The sequence below is a fragment of the Ostrinia furnacalis genome, unplaced genomic scaffold (genome assembly GCF_004193835.3).
Source record: "Ostrinia furnacalis isolate ACB-3 unplaced genomic scaffold, ASM419383v2 OfSCF7452, whole genome shotgun sequence".
Lineage (NCBI taxonomy): Eukaryota > Metazoa > Arthropoda > Insecta > Lepidoptera > Crambidae > Ostrinia > Ostrinia furnacalis.
The window spans coordinates 199,677-227,403 of record NW_021137691.1 but is presented as its reverse complement, the minus strand read 5'-3'; the positions used below and the strand labels follow the sequence as shown (position 1 = coordinate 227,403).

General features: G+C 36.7%; 2 protein-coding genes across 4 annotated transcripts; one reads left to right on the top strand and one right to left on the bottom strand.

The window, feature by feature from the left end:
• Positions 1-1,142: 1,142 nt before the first annotated feature.
• Hmt-1 (ABC transporter ATP-binding protein/permease Hmt-1) lies at positions 1,143-21,112 on the top strand. Its single transcript, XM_028320797.1, has 16 exons — positions 1,143-1,294; positions 1,700-1,850; positions 6,409-6,553; positions 6,806-7,005; positions 7,335-7,482; positions 8,997-9,168; positions 13,953-14,119; positions 15,210-15,447; positions 16,925-17,170; positions 17,665-17,800; positions 18,139-18,346; positions 19,082-19,260; positions 19,426-19,540; positions 19,624-19,764; positions 19,944-20,065; positions 20,553-21,112. The coding sequence occupies exons 2-16, from the start codon at positions 1,702-1,704 to the stop codon at positions 20,716-20,718; spliced, it is 2,532 nt and encodes an 843-aa protein (XP_028176598.1). The 5' UTR covers positions 1,143-1,294; positions 1,700-1,701; the 3' UTR covers positions 20,719-21,112.
• LOC114364591 (uncharacterized) lies at positions 20,947-26,483 on the bottom strand. Of its 3 annotated transcripts, XM_028320794.1 has the most exons (17): positions 26,157-26,483; positions 25,714-25,940; positions 25,569-25,631; positions 25,245-25,459; positions 24,585-24,864; positions 24,382-24,506; positions 23,988-24,314; positions 23,568-23,707; positions 23,423-23,471; positions 23,252-23,344; positions 23,132-23,170; positions 22,995-23,039; positions 22,652-22,804; positions 22,117-22,308; positions 21,571-21,947; positions 21,412-21,473; positions 20,947-21,335 (listed from the first exon to the last, which is right to left on the bottom strand). In XM_028320794.1, the coding sequence occupies exons 1-17, from the start codon at positions 26,440-26,442 to the stop codon at positions 21,300-21,302; spliced, it is 2,709 nt and encodes a 902-aa protein (XP_028176595.1). In that variant the 5' UTR covers positions 26,443-26,483; the 3' UTR covers positions 20,947-21,299. The 3 variants fall into 3 exon arrangements, with proteins under 3 accessions (XP_028176595.1, XP_028176594.1, XP_028176597.1); XM_028320793.1 differs by having other exon boundaries at positions 20,950-21,473; XM_028320796.1 differs by lacking the exon at positions 22,652-22,804 and having other exon boundaries at positions 20,950-21,473.
• Between the last annotated feature and the right edge of the window lie 1,244 nt (positions 26,484-27,727).

The window sequence follows — 27,727 nt, the reverse complement described above, 5'->3', positions numbered from 1 at the left end:
TAGTAGCAAAAACAAATAAAACTTTTGATGAACTTTCCCATAAAAATAGTTTTATACAGATAGATATAAAAAAACATGTGTTCGCCTGCCTGGACACAGAAAATTTACTGTTTCGGCGAAATACCCTTTCGCGTTAAATCGCTTAAGTAGGTCCCTCCTTGGGTTTTTGTTTACTAAAAAGTCAATTTCTTTGGACGGTTTTTTGCAGCTAAACAATGGATTAATTTTATTGTTTATTTACACAGATGTAGTGTCTGTAGGGGTAAACCCATGATTTAAATAGTAAATGCATAGGGTAAATAGGTTTTTGTCTGTGGTGTCTTTTAGGCATAAATCTAATTTCTTTGGCCCTAATTTCCTTGTTTTCCGTGGCATAAAATGGCCTAGGAAATTATAAAATACCATTTTTAATTCGGCGTAAAGTCAAATTTTGAATATTTCTTTATTGGAATAAGTTTAAAATTTACATTTTAAGAAATGGTATCAGAAAAGATATAGAACAACTTGTTTTTAACTCTTAACTCAATCTACTGCATTTATCTTTCTTAGTTGTGTAATAAGGTCGTAATGATACAATATTCATTGGTATGTTTGTTTGCGAAGGTACAAAAAAAGGGTCGAACCAAAAAAAAAGAAAACCACAGAAGAAAAATAAAGAGAAAAAAATATTTATAATAATTTCCTTGGCTACCAAAAATTCATGACCTTATAACTTTGTTTCTAAAACGAATTATGACACCCCTTTTAGATATATTAGCTTAGTTTTTGCTACTTAATGCAATGGGAAACTAAAAATAGTTAAAAACAAAAAAATATTTCGTACCAAGGAAATTAGGCAAAATTGACCATTTTTGGCGAAATACCCATTTTACAGTAAAAGCTATTCTCTATTGGTGACGTTTTACTACTTTGTTTAAGGGGGCTGAAGCCGTGTTTCCAGCTCGTGTTTTCAACAAAAACATGTCAACTTTCAGCAAAATTGCCTCCAAAAATATTGAATGTTGAATATTTTTGTGGGTGAACAAAACTTGGCTAATATTAAAGCTGTATAATACATAATATCATGGTGTAATAGAAACAATATGTCAACTTGACATTGTCATCCGTCAAATGGCTGACTGACTGACAGTCAGTATCTGTCAATTGCAAATTTCCAATCGTAATCGTAATTTTTAATTTTAATGAATATGGCTTTTTGATAAGGCATTGAGCGCTAGCATGCCGGTGATATAATACTTCAAAGAACAAATAGGCAGGAAAATTGTTATCCACGTGTTCCCCGAATAAATTAACAGTGAGTACAAATTCTAAATTCGTTAATGGTACTTTTGACTACATTACTTTTAATGTACACATTTGCTATTACGGAAAACGCGCAATAAAGTGTTGTTCTATGAAATTTACATAAATCTTACTGCCGCACGCAACTATGGTCCGTTGAAGATCGTATTACAATCACACCTTACGACTTGGATTCAAGATTTTACTTAATTTATTGAACTTATATATATAACGCGCAAATGATTAGGACAGTATTGTAGTCAGTTTAGTTAACAATTGTTTTTTAGTCCGTTAACACTTATAATATTTCTTAAAAGTTGAATTATGAAGATTACACACTCAGTGGGTAGTTTATTTTGTTTGGGAATTATAAATTAACGGTATTGTGAAGTGTAAGAGAAATATTCTTTTGTTATAGCAATGATGGGCTACTGTCCCCCCAATGTCACCCTGGGGGAAGTGTGGGTGGACCATGGCATATCACAATGCTTCATGGAAACTGTATCTGCTATTATTATTGGAGGTTTCCTTATGGTATTTGGAGCTATACAGATAGTCATGTATAAGAGGTAAGTTACTGTTTAAAGTAGTTTAAACCATGTTCTATATCTAATAGTAAAATTAAGAGTAGTCATTGTCATAGTCATTTATTCCATAAACAATAACATTATCGTATTGGAAATAGTAAATAAATAACATGCAGTTACTTTTATATTTTCTGGGTAGAAAGGATTCTTCCATTAAGAATCTTACTAGAATACATAGGAGAAAAATATGTTAAAAACAGTATTGAATTAATTAATAATGTAGGTTCCTTTATAATTATATTTCAAATGATTTAATTTGATTTGAAAATTGAAGTATATTAATATTTTTATGTGAATATAAAAATGGTTTGGTATAAAAACCAAACTAGTTCAACTTATGTACTATGCATTAATAGTTGTATAACAAATTGTATCAAGTTTATTTTGAATTTGATGGACACACGTGACTGCTGATGACCCCATCATATTTGGTAGGTCTTATCTCTGCCGATATTAAATAACACTTTAAAATTAAATATCACTTGATGTTCAGTTGTCATTGGTCATGTTTTTAACTAGTAGTTAGGACCTATAATTCAAAATTTTGGTTTGTCTAATTATAATTATGTGTGTTGATAAATTGTTATTGAAAATCAATGAGTTGCAATTTAACAATTTATCCATTGAATAAATATTGCAATGGATTACAATCTATATGCTATCTCAAGATAAATAATCTCACATAGCAATAATACCAGTGATGTTGAATTTTATCATTTAATCAAGTGTAACAGATCTTTTGAATGAGTTTTGAATTTATATAAATTTAATCATGCTTTATTATTATAATATCTTATCACTATTATCAGTAAAATGCGGCGGTATCCTTCCGTTTGGCCAAATTACTTTTCGCCAAATTTCACTTCGCAAACAACTTATCGCCAAAGTTTCATTTCCCAAATGAACTTTTAGCAACTGTACTTTTCGCAACTAATTCATTTGGTCAAATTATCATTTGGCCAAATTTTACTTGGCAAATGTTTATATAGCAAATGTTTTATGTTGCCAAATATTATATCCCAAATAATTTGTTTGGTCAAATTGACACTTCACATACTTACCCACCGTTACCTACCCACAAATCAAAGCATAAGGCACTTGATCATGGTTTTCACAATATTTTTATGTAAAACATTGCAGAAAATAGTAGGTTAGGTTAGGTTAGAACAGTGACCCTTAATGATTCACCTCTATTGTTAATGAATCATTTGGTCGATACAAATAATGAAATAAGGAAATTAATGTAGAACAAATTTTATATTAACTACCCACTAAACAAAATAATAACCACAAGCTAATTTGTATACCATTCTATGCACCAATCAAATTATTTTGTAAATAGTTTATCGTGAAATATTTTTGCCTAATGAAACATTTGGCAAACCATACTTTGCCAAAGAATAATTTGCTAAACAATAATATGCCAAAAAAAACATTTGCGAATTAAAAGTTTGCAATAAGTTGCTTTGCCAAATGAGAATTTGCCAAATGAAAATTTGCGAAACGTTGTTTGCGATGTGATAATTTGGGAAACGTTTTTTGGCCTAACATTAGTAATCCGTTTAAACTACATAGCTTTTTAACTTTCCATTGATTTAACACGTATTTGAAATAAACATTAATTCAATAGTTTATTAATTTATTTAACGATCAATGTGCTTTATACAAGCTTTTTATTTAATACCAATTTATTGCATTGAGAACCAAGTGCCAATATAATATTAACATATGTATGACTGCTTATGTTAATGTATGTTAATTGTATGAACCTAGAAGTTACAGAATAATCATGCAGTTAGACCATCTTTTTATTGTGGGAAAAGTAGTTTTACTACAAATACTTAATAATAACAAATACTAGAAAAAATTCAGTGCATATCCGATGGCGCCACCATAAAAACCTTTAGATCGTCCGTCCATCTTGCAGGTAATCTCATTCTGTTTTCCCATCAGTCTTATAATCCAGTGCAAGTCCGATGGCGCCACTAACGACTTATCACCTAATTTTGCATTTGTATATAAGGTAATCCGTCCATCGTGTAGGTAATCCAATTATGTTTTCCCATCGGTCATAATCCAGTACAAGTCTGGTCAGGTCGTCCGTCTATGGGGTAGGTAATCTCACTCTTTCCTAATCAGTCATAATTCAGTGCAAGTCCGACGGCTCTACCATGGAGCTATTATCGCCAAATTTTGCATTTGCACAGCGATCATCGGTCCATCGAGCAATCTCATTCTCACACTTTCCCAGTCATTGATTCTCTGCGTGAATATGTTACTGTAAAAGTTCGAATTGCAGTAAATCCTAAGATATTCCAGTAAAACCTAAGATCTACCAATTCCTAATGGTATATGTCCCAAAAGGTTTGCGATTCGAACTCTTACCACCATTTCGTTGGTAAATCTTAGGATTTACATTAATGGCACGGTAAATGTTGAAAAACAAAACATGTCAGCCGTTTAGAGTAAGTAAAAACTGCAAAGAACATTACAAAGAAGGAAGCTGTTCATACAGGCGTATAAAACGCTATGATATTTTGACTAATAGGTAGGCGGCAAAGAAAAGCTAATTGATATGATAGAGATTGAGATATTCAGAGATATAAGTTATGTGTTTTTAGGGTTCCGTAGCCAAATGGCAAAAAACGGAATCCTTGTAGATTCGTCATGTCTGTCTGTCCGTCGTCCGTCCGTATGTCACAGCCATTTTTTTCCGAAACTATAAGAGCTATACTGTTAAAACTTGGTAGGTAGATGTATTCTGTGAACCGCATTAAGATTTTGATGCAAAAATAAAAAAATAATAATAAATATTGGGGGCTCCCCATACTTAGAACTGAAACTCAAAAATTTTTTTTTCATCTAACACATACGTGTTGGGTATCTATGGATAGGTCTTAAAAAATGATATCGAGCTTTCTAAGATATTTTTTTTCTAAACCGAATAGTTTGCGTGACAGACGCTTCCAAAGTGGAAAAAAAAATATTTAATACCTCGTAAATCGTAAACCGCTTATTACCGCGTAATCTTTCATACAAATAACTTAAATTTAAAAAAAATCATAGATCAATGGTACGGAACCCTTTGTGCGTGAGTCCGACACGCACTTGGCCGGTTTTTCAAAATAAGTTAGAAAGAAAGAAAGAAATAGAATTTATTGAACACAGTAAGCACAAATTATAAACAATTACAACACAAAACGAATATAAGAAGTTGGTATTCGTTTGTACTTATTACTATCATATGATACCTTTATAATACTGTGTATGTTTTGTCTAATAACTGATTAAAGTAAGTAATTAAGAATTACTCATTGTTTTATTCCTAAAACCAACATCTACCAGCTGACAGAGGTAAAACCTAGCATATACTGAATTCGAATGGTAAAAGCTCGAAAAAATCGTTGTATTTTCAGAAATACTTACATTTACCAACTGACGTCGGTAAATCCTAAGACTTACACTTAAATCTTAAGATTAACCATAGTTCGAGCTTTTACAGTAACAAATACATGTTTTTTTGTTTATTTATAAACCGGTCTCAACATTAGAGCCTTCATCCATGCGATCCTTTATACATACCGGCCTTAATTACCTCGACATTTAAATATCATTTGCGTAGTAGTTAACATGTTAATACGCGTTCTAAAATGCTTAGTTTTTGTTGGAAAAACTCGATAATAGCCAAAGGGAATCGAAAGGTCATAGCTAAGGTGTAAATAGTACGCAAATGATGGGGTTTGACATGGGAACTTGCCGAAGTGGTGTAAGAAATATGGAATTTGCAAGCAAGTAAGTAGCAACTACTCAATATGGAAATCATTGGAGGCATTTATGTTCAGCAGTGGACGTCCTATGGCTGAAATCTGAATAATAAAAATGAATTGATGTTCGTTAGTCTGATTAAAACTCGAGAACGGCTGGGCCGGTCGAGCTGATTTTGGTTTTAAAATGTTTGTCGTAGTCCAGGGTAGGTCTAAACGGTAAGCAAATATGCGCGCGATAATGTTTTTCTGTGACAGACAAAATTTCACGCGGGCGAAGCCGCGGGCGGAAAGCTAGTAAATAATAAATATCCTTGGATATTTTACACTGCGCTTCTAGTCCCAAACTAAGCAAAGCTTGTACCTACTATGGGTACTAGACAACGGATTTAAACATACTTAAATAACGATGAACATCGATTTTTTTTAATAATCTCATTGTCTATCTACAGGGTATTTGGTAAATGGGTATATGAGCCGACACTAGCCCATGTTAACATGGGCATATAAATGATTTATGGTGAAGTCAGAAATTTGATCATCATTTTATTTTTTAAATTTTCATACAAAATACAAAANAGTAATCCAAAATGCGGCATATAAGTGAGCTAGTAAATTGTAATAGATTGAAAAGAAAATTACTCACTAAACAATTTACATAGGCCTGCAATGAAAACCATTCATAGGACCTTTTTTTAATTTAGTTTCCATTAGACTAGTAGAACGGAAAAAGTCGCGGTCAGCCATTAGTGCTTAGTTATTTTCTCATGTTACAGATATGCAACTGAAGTAGTGGACGTCAGATCTTCACGCTTATTTGGTGTCCAATTATTTTTTACACTATTTGTACCTGTGCTGGCTGTGATAAGGTTCCTGCTACAATCATTTCTATTTAAAGGAGGACATATCTATGGTTATATGGTATGTATTCGGCAATTAGCTTCCAATGTTTCAAATATGATACATAATAATAATTTACATTGAAATACTTTTATAATACAAAATATTTAGTTTGGATGTAATGCATGCAAGTAAAGCCAGGCAAACCTATGTGGAATGTATGATAAACTATCATTAATTCGATAATTAAACTGATAAATAATGCGAATTGCGTATTTATCTTTTATCTAATACAAAGTAATTTTTACAATATGTATTTATTTTTTGTTGCAGATTGTGGCATTAGTAGTGACGCTCGTAATATTCCCTTTATCGGCGTATTTAGCCATACTGGAGAAGCGGTTCCTACTGCCTTCTGTACCACCCAGGGGGCATGGGTTTGTCCTACTAGTATTTTGGGCGTTGATATTCGTTTCAGAGAACTTATCATTCTTGAACCTAAACAAAGAAGGATGGTGGTGGGGCTTAAAGGAGTAAGTTATCAATGACATTATTTTTACTGACATTATGTTTACTGATCTGGATCCCAAAACTTTGATCTATTGAACTTTTTACTTATTTTGTAACAGTGCTCGTATTTTCGAACACAGTAAACGAAAGGAGAGGCCTATATTTTCCACAAAGGACATCTGTACTGGAGTGGAACTATGATCTTTAACTCAGTATATTTAAAGTCCCGAATAGCGCCGAAGACTCTAACTTAGAATCATTTAATTAAAGAGTTATTATTTATTTGCAACAAAGTACAGTCTTATCATTATGGAATAGTCCAATGAATTCTGACCCAATTCCTTCTTTGTAGTCTTCAAGACCGTCTAGAGATGGCTCTGTTCGTCGGCCGCTATGTATCCTGCATGATCATGTTTGTGCTGGGCATGAAGGCGCCCGGTATCATGCATCAGTTCGAATACCTTGAGGGCGATGACACTCGACGACTGGTCCCGCCTAGGGTGAGTTTATTTACAGCGCCGTATCTTCAAATATGTTCTGGGCCTATGTTCAACAGTGGACATCCTATGGCTGAAATGATGATAATGATGATCTCTAAATAAAGGATATCGTATTTACGGTCACCAGTTTACGCAAATGGCGAGTAAAGTCCTGTCACTCTGTGGCCTGTGGTGCCAACTGGTCAACGCTAAAGCGGTAGTAGGCGGTAGTAACTACCGCGTTTTCACCATCTGTCGTAGTTTAAGCCTTGGGCAGACCAAACGCAGGGCAGTAGCTGCGCAGTTTGAATGCGGGCCCGCGCAAGTTGTAATACAAGAAACTCTTTGAAGTATGTCACACCAAATTTGAACGCGGGCCCGCGCTCCAACCGCTCCGCACCGCGCCGCACTGCAACTGCCGAAATACAAACGAGGCGGCGCGGGTGCGGGACAGAAGCGGCGCGAACGCGGGCCCAACTGACCCGCACTGCTTCTGACCCGCGTTTGATCTGTGGAAGCCTTTACTGTTTAGGGCCTCAGCTAAAACTCTGGCCCGCGGAAAATAAAATTTCAAAACGCCAGTTATCTTTTCATGTTCTTTTTATTTACCAGAAATAATATTTGCCTTATAAAACCTCGTGTGAGCGCTATTGATAAAACTTTTGCGCAGCAAATTTTCGAAAAGAAAACATGACATTGGCGTCAAAAATGTCACCATTTTATTTAGATTTTTTAATAGGTTAAGGTGTCATGTCATGTCCATATCAAAATCATTTTAATGCTTCCGGAGATAAACACGTGTTCAAAACTAAATTAAATCAGGTGATTTGCATGTATAAACGTCTTACTACATTATAAACTCAGCACACTCTAAAATAAAAGTTAGTAAATAACATAACCTTTTAACTAGTGCTTCTTCTAACGTTTTAACAACTCGTTAAGGCCTATTGGATGGAGTTTCGCTATTACTATACCCCAGTGAGGAGCAATTTTTTTACGTATTTTTTATATGAAATGGTCCTATGTACTTTTAACACATAAAATGGCACACTGCTCAAAGGTGTAACTAACACACAGAGATACTGTACCAAATACCAAAGGAGACAAATACAATTACTGACTTGAGTTACTTACTATTTGAACTCTAACATCAACTCATGCCCCTCATCTATGAGTCATGATAATAAAGTTATAGGTTTGACTCTCACTTAATTTATACTGCGTGTTTATATCAAGACAAGATAACATGCATAGATTCTCCTCGTCAATTTAGTCGTAGACCTTATTGCCTTACCCTTATGGCTGACTCGCTCTGCAAGATGAAAACAGATGGTCTTCGCCAAAGTGATCCTAAACCTTATTGCTAAACAATCAAAATATTCAATCGTCTAATTTCCCCTGCAGGACGAAAACAGATCAAAGTGATTCTAAGCATCTAGAATACTCAATCGTCTAATTTCCCCTGCAGAATTAAAGTGATTCTAAACCTTATTGCTAAACAATCAAAATACTTAATTGTCTAACTCGTTCTGCAGGATGATAACAGATCGACATTCCGCAATGTATTCGGCAAACTCCGCACACTCCTGCCGTTCCTATGGCCGCGCAAGAGTGCATGTCTTCAGGTGTACGTCTTCATTTGCATCCTGGCTCTGCTGGCCGGCCGAGTCATCAACCTATACGTGCCTATCTACAACAAGCTTATAGGTATGTATTAAGGTTCATTATTGCATTGCCGGGAATTACTCATGTCATGTTTGTACTAATTTGCAAGAAAGAGTAATGAAACTTAAGTACAATATTTATAAAGGACATTTTACTATGGATAAAGGGAATATTTGCATAAATTATGCGTAATCGCATGAGTAAATATTGTCATTAAAATAACAATAATATGTATGTCCATAAGGACATAATGTACATCATCAATCGATACTGAGGATTCGGGGAGTCTTAGAACGCGCATCCTTGTTGAAATCTACGTCCGATCAGTAAAGTGAATAAGCCCCGCCTTCTTATCTTTACCTAATAGACTGCTCTTGAATGAGAACTGATAAACTTCACTCCTTAACAGATATGATGTAACTAGCAATCTATAATGTTACATAACCAACTGCTAACATCCTGGAACATTTTAAAAGAAAAAAGCCTATCAATAAATTATCTGCTAGCACTGCTGGTGGGCTGAAAATGTTTAGAACCTACCTACAATGGTAGTATTTTAAACCTCACTAATTTGTTTTAAAGTCAAAAGTCTTAAATTAAGTCGTGACTTGACTACACGTTTATGTTTCGTAATAATATAAATAAAAAGAACCTCTTTACTTTATGCATTAATATGTTCATAAAAGATAAGTATCACGGTTTCGTCACAGCCATATCGTTGTATGAAAATGAGTCACCGTAAACGGCCGGAAAGTTCTAACAAGATTATCTGCTAATTAGGTTTAATAGGGTTAAATCCAGTTAGATAGCCAAATACTTTGACAAAGAATTTGCAAATCATTAAGATTTAGTAATTTTCAATGTCACAGTCATTTAATTAGATTAATCAGACTATTGTTGCACAGTCGTACTTATTACAACTACATAAGTTACTAGCGGCTTCACCCGCGTGAATTTTTGTGTCATAGATCGGCATAAATTATAGCCTATATGTTGATCTGGATTACAAACAATAATACTGTAAAGTTTCAACAAAATCCGTTCAGTAGTTTTTACGTGAAAGAGTAACAAACATCCAGACATCCAAACTTTCGTATTTATAATATTATTTATCCCAACTAATATTATAAATGCGAAAGTAACTCTGTCTGTCTGTCTGTCTGTCTGTCTGTTACGCTTTCCCGCTTAACCTCGTAAGCCCGGATGTGCCTCAGAAGGAACTGAAACTTTGTAGTCAGTAACGCCGAGACATTTTCGGAGGTGACTTCGAAGTATCGCCGGATGTGCCATCAGAGGAACTAAAACTTTGGCGATAAATTTAAGTTCAAAAATTTGCGCCTATCGAAAGAAAAAAGTGATAGNAAATACAAAATTGTTTATTCAGAATCAGGTTTGAAAAAACAGGGTTTCGATTGGGGTTTTCTTTTAAGTATAAGTAGATACTTGTGTTAGAAAACCCCGCTCTCCATTTACAATAATTTACATTATGAAATTATACAGCTAGGAAATACCATGCATATCTATTGACTTATTTTACGAGTAGGAACTGAAAATTGTGTGTGTGTGTGTGTGTGGTGTGTGTGTATGTGTGGTGTGTGTGTGTGTGTGGTTATTATGTAGTAGTAATTTTATTAATTTATTTAATGAAAAGTTAAGTTATGTGTTTGCATAATTAATTAATATTAATTTTAGGTGTCAAAATACAAAATAAATTTTATAAATTCCGACTTGTATAAAAATTAAAATAGTTAAAATGAAGATATCAATTTTCTGACTTCACCGTACCATTTATATGCCCATGTTAACATGGGCTAGTGTCGGCTCATATACCCATTTACCAAACACCCTGATGATGTCGACAATCTTTACCTCCATAAATATTTAACACAGCTTTAACGGGTCTACAAGTTGGTAGGTTACCTACCTGTCTGGTACTGCTAAAAAGGGGCTATCAGAAATCTCATTTTTAGTGATTTATTTTTCTTTTCCAATATTTAATTCCAATATTGGTATGAAAATCCATTTATTTCATTTTTTACACATTTATAGTCCATTTTTAGGTACGTTCGTTTCAGCCAAATGACGTCCACTGCTGGAAAAAGGCTTCCCCCAAGGTTTTCCACAGTGAACGGTCGTGCGCTGCCCGCATCCAGGCGTCAAAAAGGCGACATAGACTTATAATATGTTTAATTTGTATTTCAATTGTAGCGTTTCAATCACGAATGCCAAGTTACAACAATGTTTAGTCTTTAAATATAAGACCGTCGTCATCTCAGTTTCCTTTTTTCTCAGGATCTCTCAAGTATCATCAGTCCCACTTCCTCAAAATCCTGTTCCATCGCAACATTATCGGCTTCACCCGTAAATAAACAAAGATTGCCCACGGTTGGTCATTATACAAATTGTAGTGCCCACATCCTCTTAAAACACAGACTAGCTTTGGTATAGACGCCGCAACTTTGTAAAATTTAAAGATTCGATTGGTATGACGGTATGTATAAGATTTTAAATTATCGCGTTCCATTTCAATTAAAATAGAAACGTCAAGCCGTGAGTACAAAATAAATAAATAATAAATAAATCTTTAGACAATTTCACACATCGCCAGCTAGCCCCAAAGTAAGCAACTTAATGCTTGTGTTATGGGTGCTAGCTAACGGATATACTACTTATATACTTTTTTTTTTAAATACATACATATTACACATAGTAACACCCAGACCCGTCACAGAAATTAAAATTCATCATTTCAATTTCTGCCTGGCCGGGAATCGAACCCGGGACCTCTTGGCATAGTAGCACATTCTGAACCACTACACCAAACGGCCGACAATTCTTAAATTCTCAATTATTCAAACTACCTATTTCACGTGTTTCGTACTGTCTACCCCTTAATTTAATTTATTGTCCGTGNAGAGAAAACATTTTTTTATTATTTTTCACCTAAAATAAGCTCTATGCACTATTATATAGGGCCCCTGAAAATATGAATGCAAAAGAAAATCTCTAACATAGAATTTTTTTTACTCGAAGTGCTCGGCGTTTACTACTTCAAATTATTCGTTCTTCTGAAAGCACATTCGGCGATACTTAGAAGTCGACACAATTTACTCTTCGGTCTTACGAGGTTAAACCTCGCAACCGATTTTGATGAAATTTGGCATAGAGATAGTTTGAGTCCCGAGAAAGAACATAGGATAGTTTTTATCCCGGTTTTTGAAACAGGGACGCGCGCGATAAAGTTTTTCTGTGACAGACAAAATTCCACGCGGGCGAAGCCGCGGGCGGAAAGCTAGTAATTTATAATATTAGTAGGATATCATCGTGTGTCAGATAGAAATATTATCAGGCATCGTGCAACAAGTTCTTAGCTTTTGAAGAAAAAAAAGTTTCTTCAAATTAAACAAAAATATGGCGTAGCAGGGGGTTATCCCTTATTTATTGTGGTTAAGATTAATGTAAGTTTAAAATAATCTAATATTGCCATTAATATCAAGATTCCGCGTTTCTGAGAGCACAGTAAGTAGTCAAATCGAGCCATAATCATCATTTACGGCTGTTAGATACGAATACGAGTCTCAGCACTGATCCATTTAGTGTCCGACCGAAACTAGTTTTACGACCGAAACCGAAACCGAAAACGAATTTCGACAATGATGTCTATTTCGGCCGAAACCGAAACCGAAACTTCCTTACAAAAGGCTCATATTTTGAGGGAAAAATAAAGAAAACGTTATTATAATCAGTCATTCTTTATTGTTTTCTCTTTAAATTGCATTAAAATTGAACTTATAAAGCGCCTTTTTACTCTAAAAGGTATCAAATTATGTATTAAAAAAGAAAAAGAAGGATTTATAGCTAGATTTTTTTTTATTACTCGCAATATTCGTCCCATGGTCGGGTCTTTTACCTTTATTATTTCTCAAAACAAAATTGGTAGTACGTAAGTTAGTATCTACTGTACTTCCCACATGGATACCTTGGTGATAAATACTAAAATGAACTTTGAAACTCTGAATCCATAATATTATCACCATGAAAATGCACTTTAGTCATTACTAACTACCTAACTGATGTTTGTTTACGTATGGCATCGTACGCGAACCAAAAAAAATTTACAGGTTAGATTAAACTTGATTATACTCTTATCAGTCATATTGAATTTTTTTTTTAATGTTTACTACCCGCTCTTATGTTATAACGACATAAAACGAGATACAACTTACCAAATTCAAAATAAATCACTCGAAAACTCGCCACCACAACAAAACTAACAGCAAACAAACAAGCGAGCGAATCACGACATTGGCTCTGATCGGATTCATTCATTCATTCAATGCGCCGAACATGACCGATAACAGCGCGGAAACTCCCGAATGCACATTCGATTTCGGTCGTAGTTTCGGCAAGTTTGCCGCCGAAAACGAAACTAAACCGAAACTCGTGTTTTTACCGAAACTCAACCGAAAACGAAACCGAAACCGAACATTCGGTCGGACACTAGATCCATTTATTGTCCCGAAGCAGTAGTAGGGTTATAGTACAGTAATACTGGGACGTATAAAAGCGCTTTTTATAAGCGTTAAGAAGCGCGTATCAATTCAAGAGTTTTCATATACGACTGGCAGACTACAAATTTTAGTCGGCCGAGTTGGGCCCGATTCTAATTTGTATGAAGAATCGGCCGATACTAATGTGTGCACTTTCATACAATATGTCTATACTGATGACTGATGACAAGAAGTCTGTAGTGTTTGGCTAGACTTAGATAATAATAATAAACGATGTAAAAAGTACTTTTATTAACAAGTTTTATTATTTCACAGTGGACAGCATATCGCTACCACCGCTGGCCTTCCGATGGGACTTGGTGCTAGTGTACGTTTTCTTCAAATTCCTGCAAGGCGGCGGCACTGGCGGGATGGGGTTCCTGAATAACATGCGATCGTTCCTGTGGATCAAAGTACAGCAGTACACTACTAGGGAATTACAGGTAAGCTGGTGTGACTGTGATTTTAGTAAAAGCTATTTTTACCCTTTATAAATCTAGCTAATAAATTACCACCATAAATTGAACCTTACTCACTTCATAAGATTGAAAACCAATGAACATTTTCATTATGTTGTGCCTTAGAGGGTTAAGAGGTTATTCCATTCAGTAACTAATCCTAGAACAGAAGTAAAAAAAATGCTTTACTACTTTGAATCAGAATGGATTCATAATATGCCATAAATATTATGTTCAAGTCAACTTGTGGCTTTATTATTTTCCCGTTAGTACGAATTTTATTTTATAACTTGAAGAAGTCAGTGAACAAGGAAGGAAACTTATATTCCGTTTGCTGATAAAACAGCAGGTTATATTTGTGTTAATAAAATGATTTTTGCGATTCCAATATCAATTAATTAAGTATTTCCCTTTAGTTACCCGCCTATTTTTACATTATTACGAAATAATATGCAATCATGAGTTGTACATTCATTAAGATGACCTCATATTATTATTCACCCAATTATCTGTTCACAAATTAATTAATGAAATGAGCCATCCGATACATTTTTATAACACTTGATGATTGAACAAAATTAGATTTTAATGTAAACATACAAAACACAAATTCCTGTGTTACCTCTAAGTTCGTGGTTTTATTACGTCATCGTCGATACACGTATCTACAAAAGCTAGAGTCCCCGCAGCCTACAGACTTTTTTCGATCGATAGTTTAATCGCACTGTTAATCAGTATGAATAAGTATGAAAGAGCATCGATTTTGTATCATACAAATTAGAAGCCTTTCTAAATCGCTTAATTTGAAGGACTTTTAGGGCACACGCATTGAAATAGCTGATCATTATTCCTCATACTTAGAAGTCTATTAAACTATTAAGCCCATAAAATCGTTTAGTTTGAAGGATTTAGGGCACGCGCAGTAAAATAGGTGATAACTATTCCTCATACAAATTAGAAGCCTACTAAACTATAAGCCTATCAAAATCGTTTAGTTTGAAGGACTTTTAGGGCAGACACAGTGAAATAGCTGATCATTATTTGCAATGCAATAACGCTCTTATTTCTATTCCAGTTAGAGCTATTCAAGCACTTACACGAATTGCCTCTCCGCTGGCATCTCTCGCGGAAGACGGGCGAAGTGCTTCGCGTGATGGACCGCGGCACGGATTCCATAGACAATCTACTGTCATACATTCTATTTTCTATCACGCCTACTTTGGTGGACATCATCATAGCTGTCGTCTACTTCGTGCTGCAGTTCAATGCGTGGTTTGGACTGATTGTTTTCTCTACTATGGTTCTTTACATAAGTGAGTATTTTTGTGGATATTGTATCTTTATATTATGATGCTATAAGTCTAGTGTTTAACTCAGTGCCTGAGGTATGGGCACGTGGCACGGGAGGGGCGACATTGACATATTATGACGTGACAGAGCATATAGATGACCCACGCTGAACTGTCCCACCAAACTCAATGACAGGGGGGCGCTACCATCGTTCAACTATATGGTTTCCAACATGGCAAAAATCGGAACAAGCGATCCGGTATTGACGGTGGCGCCCCGCTGTCAATGTCATGGGTAGGACAGTTCAGTATTTTGGAACTATACGAATCTGAAGCATATCTGAATTCTCGCTGACGTTTGACGTCCTAAAACACCATCCTGTGCTGCTCCCATACCTCATGCATTGGCTGTATTAAGCGCTAGCCAGGTCGCTAATATTCTTCTACACACAAATTATAATCCCAACTAATATTATAAATGCGAAAGTAACTCTGTCTGTCTGTCTGTCTGTCTGTCTGTTACGCTTTCCCGCTTAAACCTCGCAACCGATTTTGATGAAATTTGGCATAGAGATAGTTTGAGTCCCGGGAAAGAACATAGGATAGTTTTTATCCCGGTTTTTGAAACAGGGACGCGCGCGATAAAGTTTTTCTGTGACAGACAAAATTCCACGCGGGCGAAGCCGCGGGCGGAAAGCTAGTTCTTTATAATTTCTACTGATTTATGACAATCTTATACAATCTTTATAAAATTCCCACATTACAAATCCTATATGGATCTGTAAAACATCAAAAATGGAATTGCATTTCTCAACAAACCTCAGTTTTATTGAAGTTAAATTTTCCGTTTCGTTAAGTAGTACTTACCGGCGCGCGCGGCGATTATACAGACGGCTGCACAATAAACTAAACGCTGTGACGTCACTTAGGCTGAGTTGCACCATCTTACTGTCAAAAATCTGTTAAACTCCATACAAAAAGCACCGGTTATTGTTATTTTTACGGTTAAAATAAGGTGGTGCAGTTCAGCCTTAGTTATAATAGGTGCTATTTTAACAAAAACGTTTCCGCTGTTGTGCTGTCTATTGTACCTTTATACAAACATGGTTTTGAATGCCCCACTTCAATATAATAATCGTCTGGGTCCTTTGTTCATGACGTCATGTAGTACAATATGTGGCATTATGTTCCTATGATAAGTGCGCATTATAAACAAATGATACGCCTATGATAAGCGTAGATAATCGGCGCCTATGTTTTTATCGTCAGTTTATCTAGCTGCAGAGGGAAAGTTGATGTTATTGATTATAAATTATGTACTCTTGTTATGTTTGTTTTTATATGTATAAGTTATTTAAGTTAAGATCTCATAAAATGCAACTATTCTTGAAATTTATCAATGTAATGAATGTACAGATAAACCCAAATTACTCCAAACAGCTAGTCTTGCTTTAGAAGAAATGCAACTTTATTTCGCACTACAATAAAACACTTTTTCCAGTCGCAACAATCGTCGTAACGGAATGGCGTACGAAGTTCCAGCGGCGTATGAACAACGCCGACAATGAGCAAAAGGCGCGCTCCGTCGATTCCCTCCTCAACTTCGAAACGGTCAAGTACTATGGCGCCGAGTCGTACGAAGTCATTTCGTACAGGGAGGCCATTGTAAACTATCAGAAGGAAGAGTTCAAGTCTCTGATTACGCTGAATATGCTGAACACTATGCAGAACATTATTATTTGCGGCGGTAAGTGTGATTCATCTGTTTTTATTAGTCATATTTGAGCTCGCCGCTTGCAGTGAACACTGAGCGTAGTTCTCACTTTTAACTAAAAGCATGAAATGTGTTGTAACTCATAAAACTAGATTTTAGCTTGAAATGTAAATTTACCTGCAATCGCTTCTTCCGCAACTTCGTCTGCATATATTGCGATACGGTGGTCGCTACTCGAGAACTTTTCTGCCCCAGCGGCCATCAGCTTTCCGAGCTATGTGCCCCGCCCACTGCCACTTGATTTTTGCAATTCTGCGGGCTATGTCAGTCACTTTGGTTCTCCTGCGGATTTCCTCATTTCTGATTCGACAAATCCGATCAAACATACTTATTTGTTACCAAAGCTTTCATATCCTTAAAATGACGAAATATTTATGAGTATCCTATGCTATATCTGTGATCCTATGCAAACTTACATTCCCTACTTCACCCCTTAATTAATTTCAAAATAAATGTATTTCTTCCAGGTTTGCTTGCTGGTTCCTTACTATGCGTGCACATGGTAGTGAAAACTAACGAGTTGACCGTCGGTGACTACGTTCTTTTCGCCTCTTACATCGTTCAGCTTTACGTGCCTTTGAACTGGTTCGGCACGTATTACAGGTTAGTTGGCGTTTTAATATAATTTGTATATCGATCTAGGTTTCTGCTGGAGATGTTTGCAGATCTTAGCTACACAGGAGTTGCAGCAGTGGGAACGATAGATGGAAATAGTCCTGTAGAGATTTTTTCCTCTGTTCCTAATATAGTTGTGGTGCAATTTTCCTTGGGACTAACTTAGTCATCAATGGATAGGTTTTACTGGTGGAGTAGTAGATCCTGCCTACCATGAAGTTGCAGTGGTAAAGAAAATGTAGGACTGAAAAGAAATCAATGATAAAAATACCTTACTACCTAATATTTGAAGAACGCGAAACATTTTATTTTTATTTTTTTCTCAGAGCCATACAAAAGAACTTTGTCGACATGGAGAACATGTTTGACCTAATGCGCGTGGATTCTGACGTCCGCGACGCCGTCGGTGCCCCAGACTTGGTGGTGCGACGAGGCGCGGTGGAGTTCAAACATGTCTCCTTCGGATATGGGCCAGAGAGGCTAGTTTTGAACAACATTAGCTTCAAAGTACCACCTGGCAGCACTGTCGCTCTGGTACGTACGAGTAATACTAAACTTGTTGAATAGTTGTGTAGTAAAAATTAAGACTTGGTAGTGTGTGTGACAAGGAGCGGTGGAGTTCAAACATGTATCCTTCGGATATGGGCCAGAGAGGCTAGTTTTGAATAATATTAGCTTCAAAGTACCGCCTGGCAGCACTGTCGCTCTGGTACGTACGACTTATACTCAGCTTGATGAATAGTTGTGTAGTAAAAATTAAGACTTGGTAGTGTGTGTGACAAGGAGCGGTGGAGTTCAAACATGTATCCTTCGGATATGGGCCAGAGAGGCTAGTTTTGAACAATATTAGTTTCAAAGTACCGCCTGGCAGCACTGTTGCATTGGTACGTACAACTCACTAATTGCGTACGAAATTCTCACGCTTGATGCCATTCGTAGGTTCTGTTTATCAAAGTGAACTGACCGAATGATAAAATGAACCAGCTTTTCATAATTACAAACTAAGGTGGAACAGCATTTTAATTAGGTACTCATAGAAAGTAAAAGTAGTGTCCTATCCACTATTTATCCATAGATTTACCGGCGGTTTTTCGGTGGATTCTGCTCCCTAATGGAATGAGGAGTGGAACACTTAGAACCAAAACATTTAAAACTCTATAGGGCTCTGTCGAATATTTTGCCATCATAATTTGAATCTTATTGTTACCATATGGTCGAAAAGCAATGTTTTTTTACCATTCAGTGCTCTATAGAATATTTTTTCCTTAGGTTGGTCCCAGTGGAGCCGGCAAGTCTACGGTTATGCGGCTGTTATTCCGCTTCTATGACGTCAATGAGGGGGCGGTGTTGGTTGACGGGCAAGACGTGAGGACCGTGACCCAAGCGTCACTACGAGCCAATATTGGAGTGGTGCCGCAAGACACCGTGTTATTTAATAATACTGTCAGGTAATTTAAATTCAAATATTAAACGTAGACCTCTTGAGACCGTTGTATTTACAATTTATATTGGTGGCTCCGACTGACTGGTCGTATCTGAGCTAAAATATCTTGTAATATGAAAAGAGAAAGGCCTTATATTCGAACGTAGCGTCATCAAGTACGTTTTTGCAGGTACAACATTCAATATGGAAGACTGGATGCACCGACGGCTGATATCATTTCTGCAGCTAAGAATGCAGATATTCATGACAGAATTCTTACTTTCCCGGATGCTTACGATACTCAGGTAACAAACGACTATAGCATAATATGTATCAATGTCCCACGGAATTTTATACCTTATGCATTTGATTTTATATTTCATTTCAGGTTGGAGAAAGAGGTTTGAAACTCAGTGGTGGAGAGAAACAAAGAATAGCGATTGCACGCACAATTCTTAAAGATCCAGCTATAGTATTATTAGATGAAGCAACGTCTGCTTTGGATACGAATACGGAAAGAAATATTCAAGTAAGTGAGATAATTTATTCAAAGTGACTACTGTTGGTGAAAACCAGCAAGCGTTTGCAACCTTAAAACAAGTTGTTTATAGATTTTTTCTCTGACATAAAACGTCATAAATAATATTTATTTATATTTTTAAGGTGAATGAAGCTTTATCACTTGACTAATAAAGATTGTTTTTCCAGGCGGCGTTGGGTCGTGTATGTACGAATAGGACGACAATCATAATCGCCCACAGGTTGTCTACAATCATACACGCTGACGAAATATTAGTATTGAAGGAGGGAGAAATCATCGAGAGAGGAAAGTGAGAGATCTTATAACTAACCTTGTATAAAAATAGTTACCTATGCGCGAAGCTGCCTACCTATTTAATAGCATAATTCATGTGTTGGTTGGTTGTGTAACTTTAAGTGTAAAACGTATTTATGACTACGTTTCACCGATTTTATATTGTCGTGCAGAGATTTTAACATCGCAATAAACAGTTAGGCCCAGAACACACGGTGAAACGCAATTGCAACGAAACTGCAACTTCTAGGCTTCTAGTTACTTTTGAGTTGCATCTAAGTTTCTGCCATAGATTCCGTTGAGAGACCACACATGACGCGACCATTGGACCACGACTGGTTTTGCAAATAATTATGATGCTCAACAACTTTAGAATAGATGAATAGATAGTTGAAAGGGTTTTTTTTATGCGCGAGCTAACACTGCCTCAAACAAATATCGCATGCCCCGCCCACATCACGTAACAATCTGAATACATCTAAAAATCCCGTCATTATTTCCAGCCACGAAGCGTTACTAGCGCAAGGCGGTTTCTACGCGTCCATGTGGCAGCAACAGCTGGAAAACCGAAACAGCGCTGACAACAACGCCGAAGGAAACAACAACACGCCGCTTGAGCCACCGCAGACCGCGCCAAGCGCTTTCGGCCACGGCCACGGGCATTTCTGAACACAAAAGACTGAGTGACGGTGCTAGTCGGCGGGGAGAACCCACCACTCGTACAAACGCCCCTTCGCATTACTGTGCCATTATGGCCCACCAAACCTTCAGCTATTGGCCTTCTAACTGGCTATTACAGCCCATCACACCTTCAACTATAGGCCTTCTGAGTGGCGGTGCTAGTCGGCGGGAGAACTCACCACTCGTACGAGCCCTTCGCGTTACTGTGCAATTCTCACCTCCTCAATTGTGTCACGACGACAAGATGTGTGAAAGCGGTCGGTACCGCCGAGTGGGTGTCGTTAGTGCGACGAAGTGTTGTACGGATATGTAAGGAAACGTGTACATAACTTGACATTGTGATAGTATAATAAAAACGTACCTAGTAGTATTACGATGTGATGGGAAATTATACGTACTCAGTGTTAATAAAATGTTTCATATAATACAATGAGTTTTTATAAAATATAAATTAAAATTGACAATATTCATAAGGATTAAAATTTATTAAGAAAAATATATCAGAATTACAAATTGTAGGTATGTTAAAATTTAGAAAAATCAAAATTTTACTCTAAAAATTCTTCAGTTTATTTCATCATTTGGATGTGAGACAAATCAAGTCCCTGGAAATTAAAATATTGAGTGAAACAAAGATACGAATAGAAATTCAAAGAAACATGGACTATCAAACCAACATACGTCGCAAAAAGAATAAAGTGGCGTATCACCGGGCAGTCTAAGACCTGTATGTTTTTTCTTTCCTGCATAAAGAACAAATTAATATTATACGATAGCTTAGACATCTAGCTTATTATCCTAAACACCAGATAGGCTTTTATCGTTTTTTCGCCTTCTTACCGCTGTGTGATGTGGTGCTTTTCATTTGCAATTTCGAAATCACTTTCGACATTCTCAATTCCTCTTGGTATTTTTGGTTTTTGAGTTGGTATTCTGCCACAGACAACGCTGGTCTGGATTTGGCGAACTCTATGCTCCGCAAGGAGACCTCAGTTTTGTGTTCTATCTGGTCTATAGTTTTGACGTAGTCAGACGAGATTTTCCTCGCGACTTTCTTGCCGTGTTGGAGGTTGAGCACTTGTTCGTAAGACACCTCGTCTCGATCAACTTGGATGGAGTGGCGCAAGTACTTATCTCGCGTGTCTTCTTCACTTCTAATTCGAGCATTGGGTGAGAAAGTAAGAAGAATGCTCTTCTGGTGTGTCTCCGAAAATGGTCTGAAACAAAATTAATGATTAATTTGTTTTGCTTTTAGAGCTTATAGCGCTACAGCGCCGGTAAACTGATGTTGGTGAAGCAATCGAAGCCCGTGGGTCGTCGCACTAGGCGCGTGGAAGTTGTGGAGGTACTTTACTGTGAAACTTCTACAAATACTCAAACACGTACTTGTAATCCTTCAGCGTGGGTCCCTGGTCGTCGTCATAAGTGACGTCATCGTACAGCCGCTGCAGCACCGACTGCCGAACCATGTCGGTGTCGGAGTCGATGATGTCGGTGGGACGCACGAAGCCGGTAGGACGTCGCAGCGGGCGCGGGGGTGCCGTGGTGGCCATGGCTGATGGCGCGATTCGGACTTTACTGTGAAAAAAATAGGATCGTAGTTACACATACAGTGGGTCTACACAAGTGGCACTTTTTGATCGAATCGAACATCGAATCCGCTGAAACTCCATACTCTAAAAATAAGGCATTTCGTCCAACTTTCGTCATAAAACAGTCACATATGGCATTTTGTCTAGGGGGGCTGATTGATTCAAAAAGTGACGTTAGTTTATATCAGTCAATTACATACATGATTTCGTAGGTCGTGGATCTATTTTCAGCAGTAGGTATGCTAAATGTCCTATTATATAAATGCGATGTAACGGGTGATAACTTTAGCTTAGCTAAAATCGGCGATTTTATTTATTTGTTTACTGACCGAGGCGTGTCAATATCTTCCTCTTCCATGCCCTGTTCAGTTTTGAAAATGTGTATTTTCTCTAGATCTTCTGGGCGAACGAAACCAGTCTGTCTTCTTTTAATCTTTGTGTGTACTTCTTTATCGGCAAATGGTATACTAATAGAAACTTTTCTAAAAAAACAAATAAAATGCAAAATAAAAAGTGAAAAATAGGTGCCTACAATACGCGAGAATTCATAAAAAAGTAAAGGAAGTAACGCTTTAATTAGATTCGATTAGATGTTTCTCGACAACTGCATGCTGCATCGATGCGTTGTAGTTAGGCATAATTTCTAATCGCTATTGATAGGGGCTGACTTACTTGTCGTGTGAAGCTTCTCTTTGTCTATAATCTATAGACGCTAATCTGGAAGACAAAATTAGATTTTTTTTTATAAGAGATTTTGTTTATTCCTCGTTAATCTATCTACCTAGTACAGCAGCACTGGGAATATTTACCTGAGTCGCCTCAACTCATCATCAGTTATTAGTTCCGACCTGTAAGACAAAACGTATGTCTAATTTTCCACAAAAAAGGTAATAAAATAATAATATACGAGTAAACAAGTAAATGTTTACTTTCTAGCGTTTTCGAACAAGTTCAACTTTCCAGCTCCTCTTGCTATCGTTTTAATCACTCCACCCGCAAAGCTCACTCGGTCTACGTTGTTCCTGGTATAAAAAAACAGTGCTTTATTTATTACTTTACGTATTGAAGGAAAACCATAGAAAAAATAGGAAATAACATACTTTAGATACTGTCTTATTTCTTTCTCGTCGTCCGACTCTAAGGATTGTGCTGAAAAGTTGATTAAATTAAATTAATTATTGTGTAATCTTTTAATTTTGACAGATTAAGTACATGAGGCACATGAAATAAAGAAATATATCTTACATGACTCCGATTCACTCTCATTATCAAATTGGAAGTCAAATAATATTTCGGACGGGAACGAAACCTTCATTTGTGCGGGAGTCTTTATGGTAGCATCCGTAACTAAATCGCTTTCCAAGCAATAGTGACCTTGTAGGAATCTGTAAAATGTTACCAGCAGCATGTATGAATTGAAAGCTCCGATGTTAACACCAAATTGTTGTTATCATCATCATCATGAACTTCGAGACATCCTTAAGTATCGATCACCCCCCTTATCATGAATAGACCGCAGATTTGTCATGCAGATGTGCCAGTGAGTACTAATCTGCGCGATTTGTATCACCCCCTGATGCTTGGCACCCGGGGCGGTCCGCCCCCACCGCCCCCCCCTTACGCTGCTACTGATTAATCTTAAGTTATACCAATTCATTTACTAACTTTTTCAAATCATAAGTAGAATCAACGTCGCCGGGATATGGCACATCGGTCAACGGGATGTAAAAAGGCCTTTGCGGTTTGACTATCAGGCTGAGAGTGGCGGCTATCGACAGGTGTTTGTAAGTCGTTTCTTCAGGCTCATACTCCTCCACGTCAAACTCGTTGTTCTCATCACTCATAACCTGACTTTTCATTGATTGACTCTGCATGCTCTTAGCGCTTTGAGCAGGTTGGCCCCTAATTTGGCTCTGTTGAGTCTTCACTTGACTTGGCATCTTGGCCTGACTTTGAAGTTGTTTTTCGATTTCTTCCTTTTTGCGCATGAACCTATGAAAATATTACAGCATTAATGAATCAATTTCTTAACGATATAGAGGTTAATACAATAGTGTACCGTTTTGTGGCTCTTAAATTTCCTGCTTCACCCTCTTTCTCCTCCTCGCCTTCACCCAAAAGTTCTTTTGTGAGACGTTCAACCATTTTCAATTCAATTTCCAGGTAAACTCTTTCTATAAGATTCTAGAACAAAAAACATCATGGCTAAATAGAGTTAAGATCTATGTAGGAAAATGACACTAAGGATTTTCAGGTATTGACCTCTATAAGTAGTTCACCCAGTGCATTTAAGTCTTCAATGTGTCCATCGATGTATTCATTTGCGCCTTTATTTATCATGATATCCTGGCATTCCATGTTAAAGATGCCAGCTTTGTAAATTATGATTTCCTCCTTTGGGGATTCGTACCAGGTGGGCACGGCTTCAATCTTTTTTAGAGTTTCATCTCCCTCAATAAGTTGCCCGAACGCCACGTATCTGTAGGCCATCCATGGTGCCGGTTGTAAGATAACGAAGAATTGTGTTGAGCAGTCCATATGTCTGAAATGAATTTTATGTGGAGGTAAAGCATACATATATTTAGATGACTTCGTTATCATGACTTCGGACTTAGTGGAGCATAATGTTCCCAAAACACAAGTAAAGCGTCACGAAAAGCAGTCGGGTCTAATGCCCCAACACATTGGCCACAAAAGAGACAAAAAACGATGGTGCTTAAAATTTAATGTCATTGCATCGGCGCACATACCCTAGCGTTGAAGTGACCATGTTGGTCGATTATAGCCATCAACAATGTTATTAAAATTTTGTCTATGTAACAGGCACAGCGGATAGCAAGCAACCATCATAAAGTAAGAATCAGCTAGAGTAAATTGACATTTTAGTTAGAACTTAGAACAATGAAAATTATAGTTGGTCACCTTCCATCATTAGCCATGCAGAGTACTCCACGTCTATCATGCGGTACGATGAAGTTCTCGCACTCAAGATCGGTGTTCTTCAAGTTAAACCCACCGCCTTGGATCCACCCGTCTTTCACGATGCGGTGTATGGGTGTGCCGCTGTACCCGCCCCTGGTATCTTTGCAGAGACGAAGAAAATTCTCGCTGGTGTATGGCACTATATCCGAATATAGCTAGAATAAAGGAATGGCTGGATGTGACTTTGGATTGTTTACAAGCAGGACTTTTGCTAGACTTGCTCCACGTTGGGCGCCACTGCAAGGTTATATTTTTTGTTCTTACCATAAACACTAACGTCCCAATGTGTTCTTCATTTATCGCTATGTGCATATAAGCACACGATCTCTGCAAACGCAAAGCATAAATAAATAGCTGATCATTGAACGAATTTTTAAACATAACAGACTTGACCTTGCAAATCAATCACCCCAGAGCACCGTATGTAACTGGCAAAGTTTGCTACAGCTTCACTACAATAATCGAGAATCAAGTGATAAATGTATTTAGACTCGATCAACTCCTTCAGTTCCTCCTCACCACCAAGGAATTTGTCGCCAATAAGAACTGCTACCCTCGATTTTAGGCAGTGAGCTAGTCCTCCATGTTGGAGTTTTAAACTTCTCCATACGTCTTCCCATTCTACAGTGTTTACACCTAGAAACACCAACAAAACACATTCAAAAGTGGTAAAGTACTGGGTTCGATTCCTTCCTAGTCTCTGATCATCAAATCTAGTCATACTTTCCGGTTCGTTCCGGTCTCCAGATTGGGGGCCTAGCTAGACTTGCTACAGCGAAAAGATTCATGTAGGTCTAGGTATGCCTAATGTCGCTTAACCACAGCCTAAACTTTGAATTGAAACTTGTGTACCTCTAATAGCTGGGACATCAAACTTTTTCCATCTGTACTTGTGTAAACCTTTGACCAAGTTCACGCAATAGATAAATTCTTTAGTTACTCTATCACCTATCACGGTGAATTGAATTCTCTCTGCATCTGGAACCCTTTCTTTTAGCTTTGGATACTTCGGATTTCTTGCAGAGTTGTGGGCATGCTTAATCCTATGTGAAAGAATATCTTTTATAGTGTTTGCCCAAGGGTGTCTCGATAGTGGTTTTGATTGAAGAGGAGGTTTTAAATTAAATAAACTAGACATTATATAAAAATGTTTGTTCTTTCCTATTTGCTGATTGACATTGTGTAAATTAAAATGTCACGTTTCCATCAAGTATTTTTTTTTAATTCAAAGTCTATTGACTTCCAAACACAGTTTTATTTTTATGAGAATATTTTAGATTAAATTCCTGTAAACTTAGATTAATATTAATCTAAGCCTGTAAATGTTTATTTCGGACCGGGACATTAAAAAAGTTAAGTGTCACTGTCAGACTGACAGTAAATTAATCTGTAGTAAACACAGATAATGATAGATGCAGCATGTGTCAAAAATTGTATGAAGCCGAGCGTGCCACTTTTTAAACGTCATTAGTGTCATTTTAGCGAATTTTAGTGATTGCCGCAACGTAAAAGTAATCGTATCATCGTACTGCATTCGCAAAGTCATCGAATGATATCGTGTGACTCGATTCAAAAATTAATTAATTCCGATAAAACTGATATTTTGTTAAATTTATAGCTAGTCTGACTGTGGATTAAAATAATTTTGTAGCGGTAGACGTTATTCTACAATTCTACATTATTAATTTGCAAATAATATTTTTGTTGTGCCTAATGTTTATGAAAGTAATGATTGTTATTCCATTATGTTAATAGTACTACTAGTAATTCATACTTAATTCCATACTTTTAAATATCCTAGTAAGTAAATGACCTAGTTTCATAAAAAAAAGACTATTTTACTCAAGCTTTTAATTTTTAATAAATGTAAAAATGCGTAGTTTTGCCAATACGTTTTCTTTCATAAAGCTAAGTCAGGTACCTAGTTTTGAAGATATTTCTAAACGACAAAATCTCGGTCGTCGTATACATAGACTAGTAATAGTGTATACTGCGATCACTGACCTAATTTCTTGATTTGTATATTTCGACGTTATACAGTGCACTCTGTCTTCCGCGATCACTGATCTAACTTGTTTTATAATTCTTCTACTGCTACTTTATTCTAATTAATTACATATTTGTTACTCGTTGCTGTTAATTACAATTCTCAATCCGTAAATAATTTCTTCTCTCTACCGTGTTCGTACTACTGTCCTCGTAAAATCATCGTATCCGATTGTTGTAATCGGATTACATGAACATCACTCGACCATGTATGTCCATTTGGACATATCGGAATGGCACGCTTTGACTAGCAACTTGCTGTATCTACTCTAATCCATATCTGTGGTAGTAAATTTACGTCAGCTTTTAATAGTGCTGTAAACATTATCGACTGTAGTAGAACTATCGATATGCACAAATGACATTGTCAAAATCTT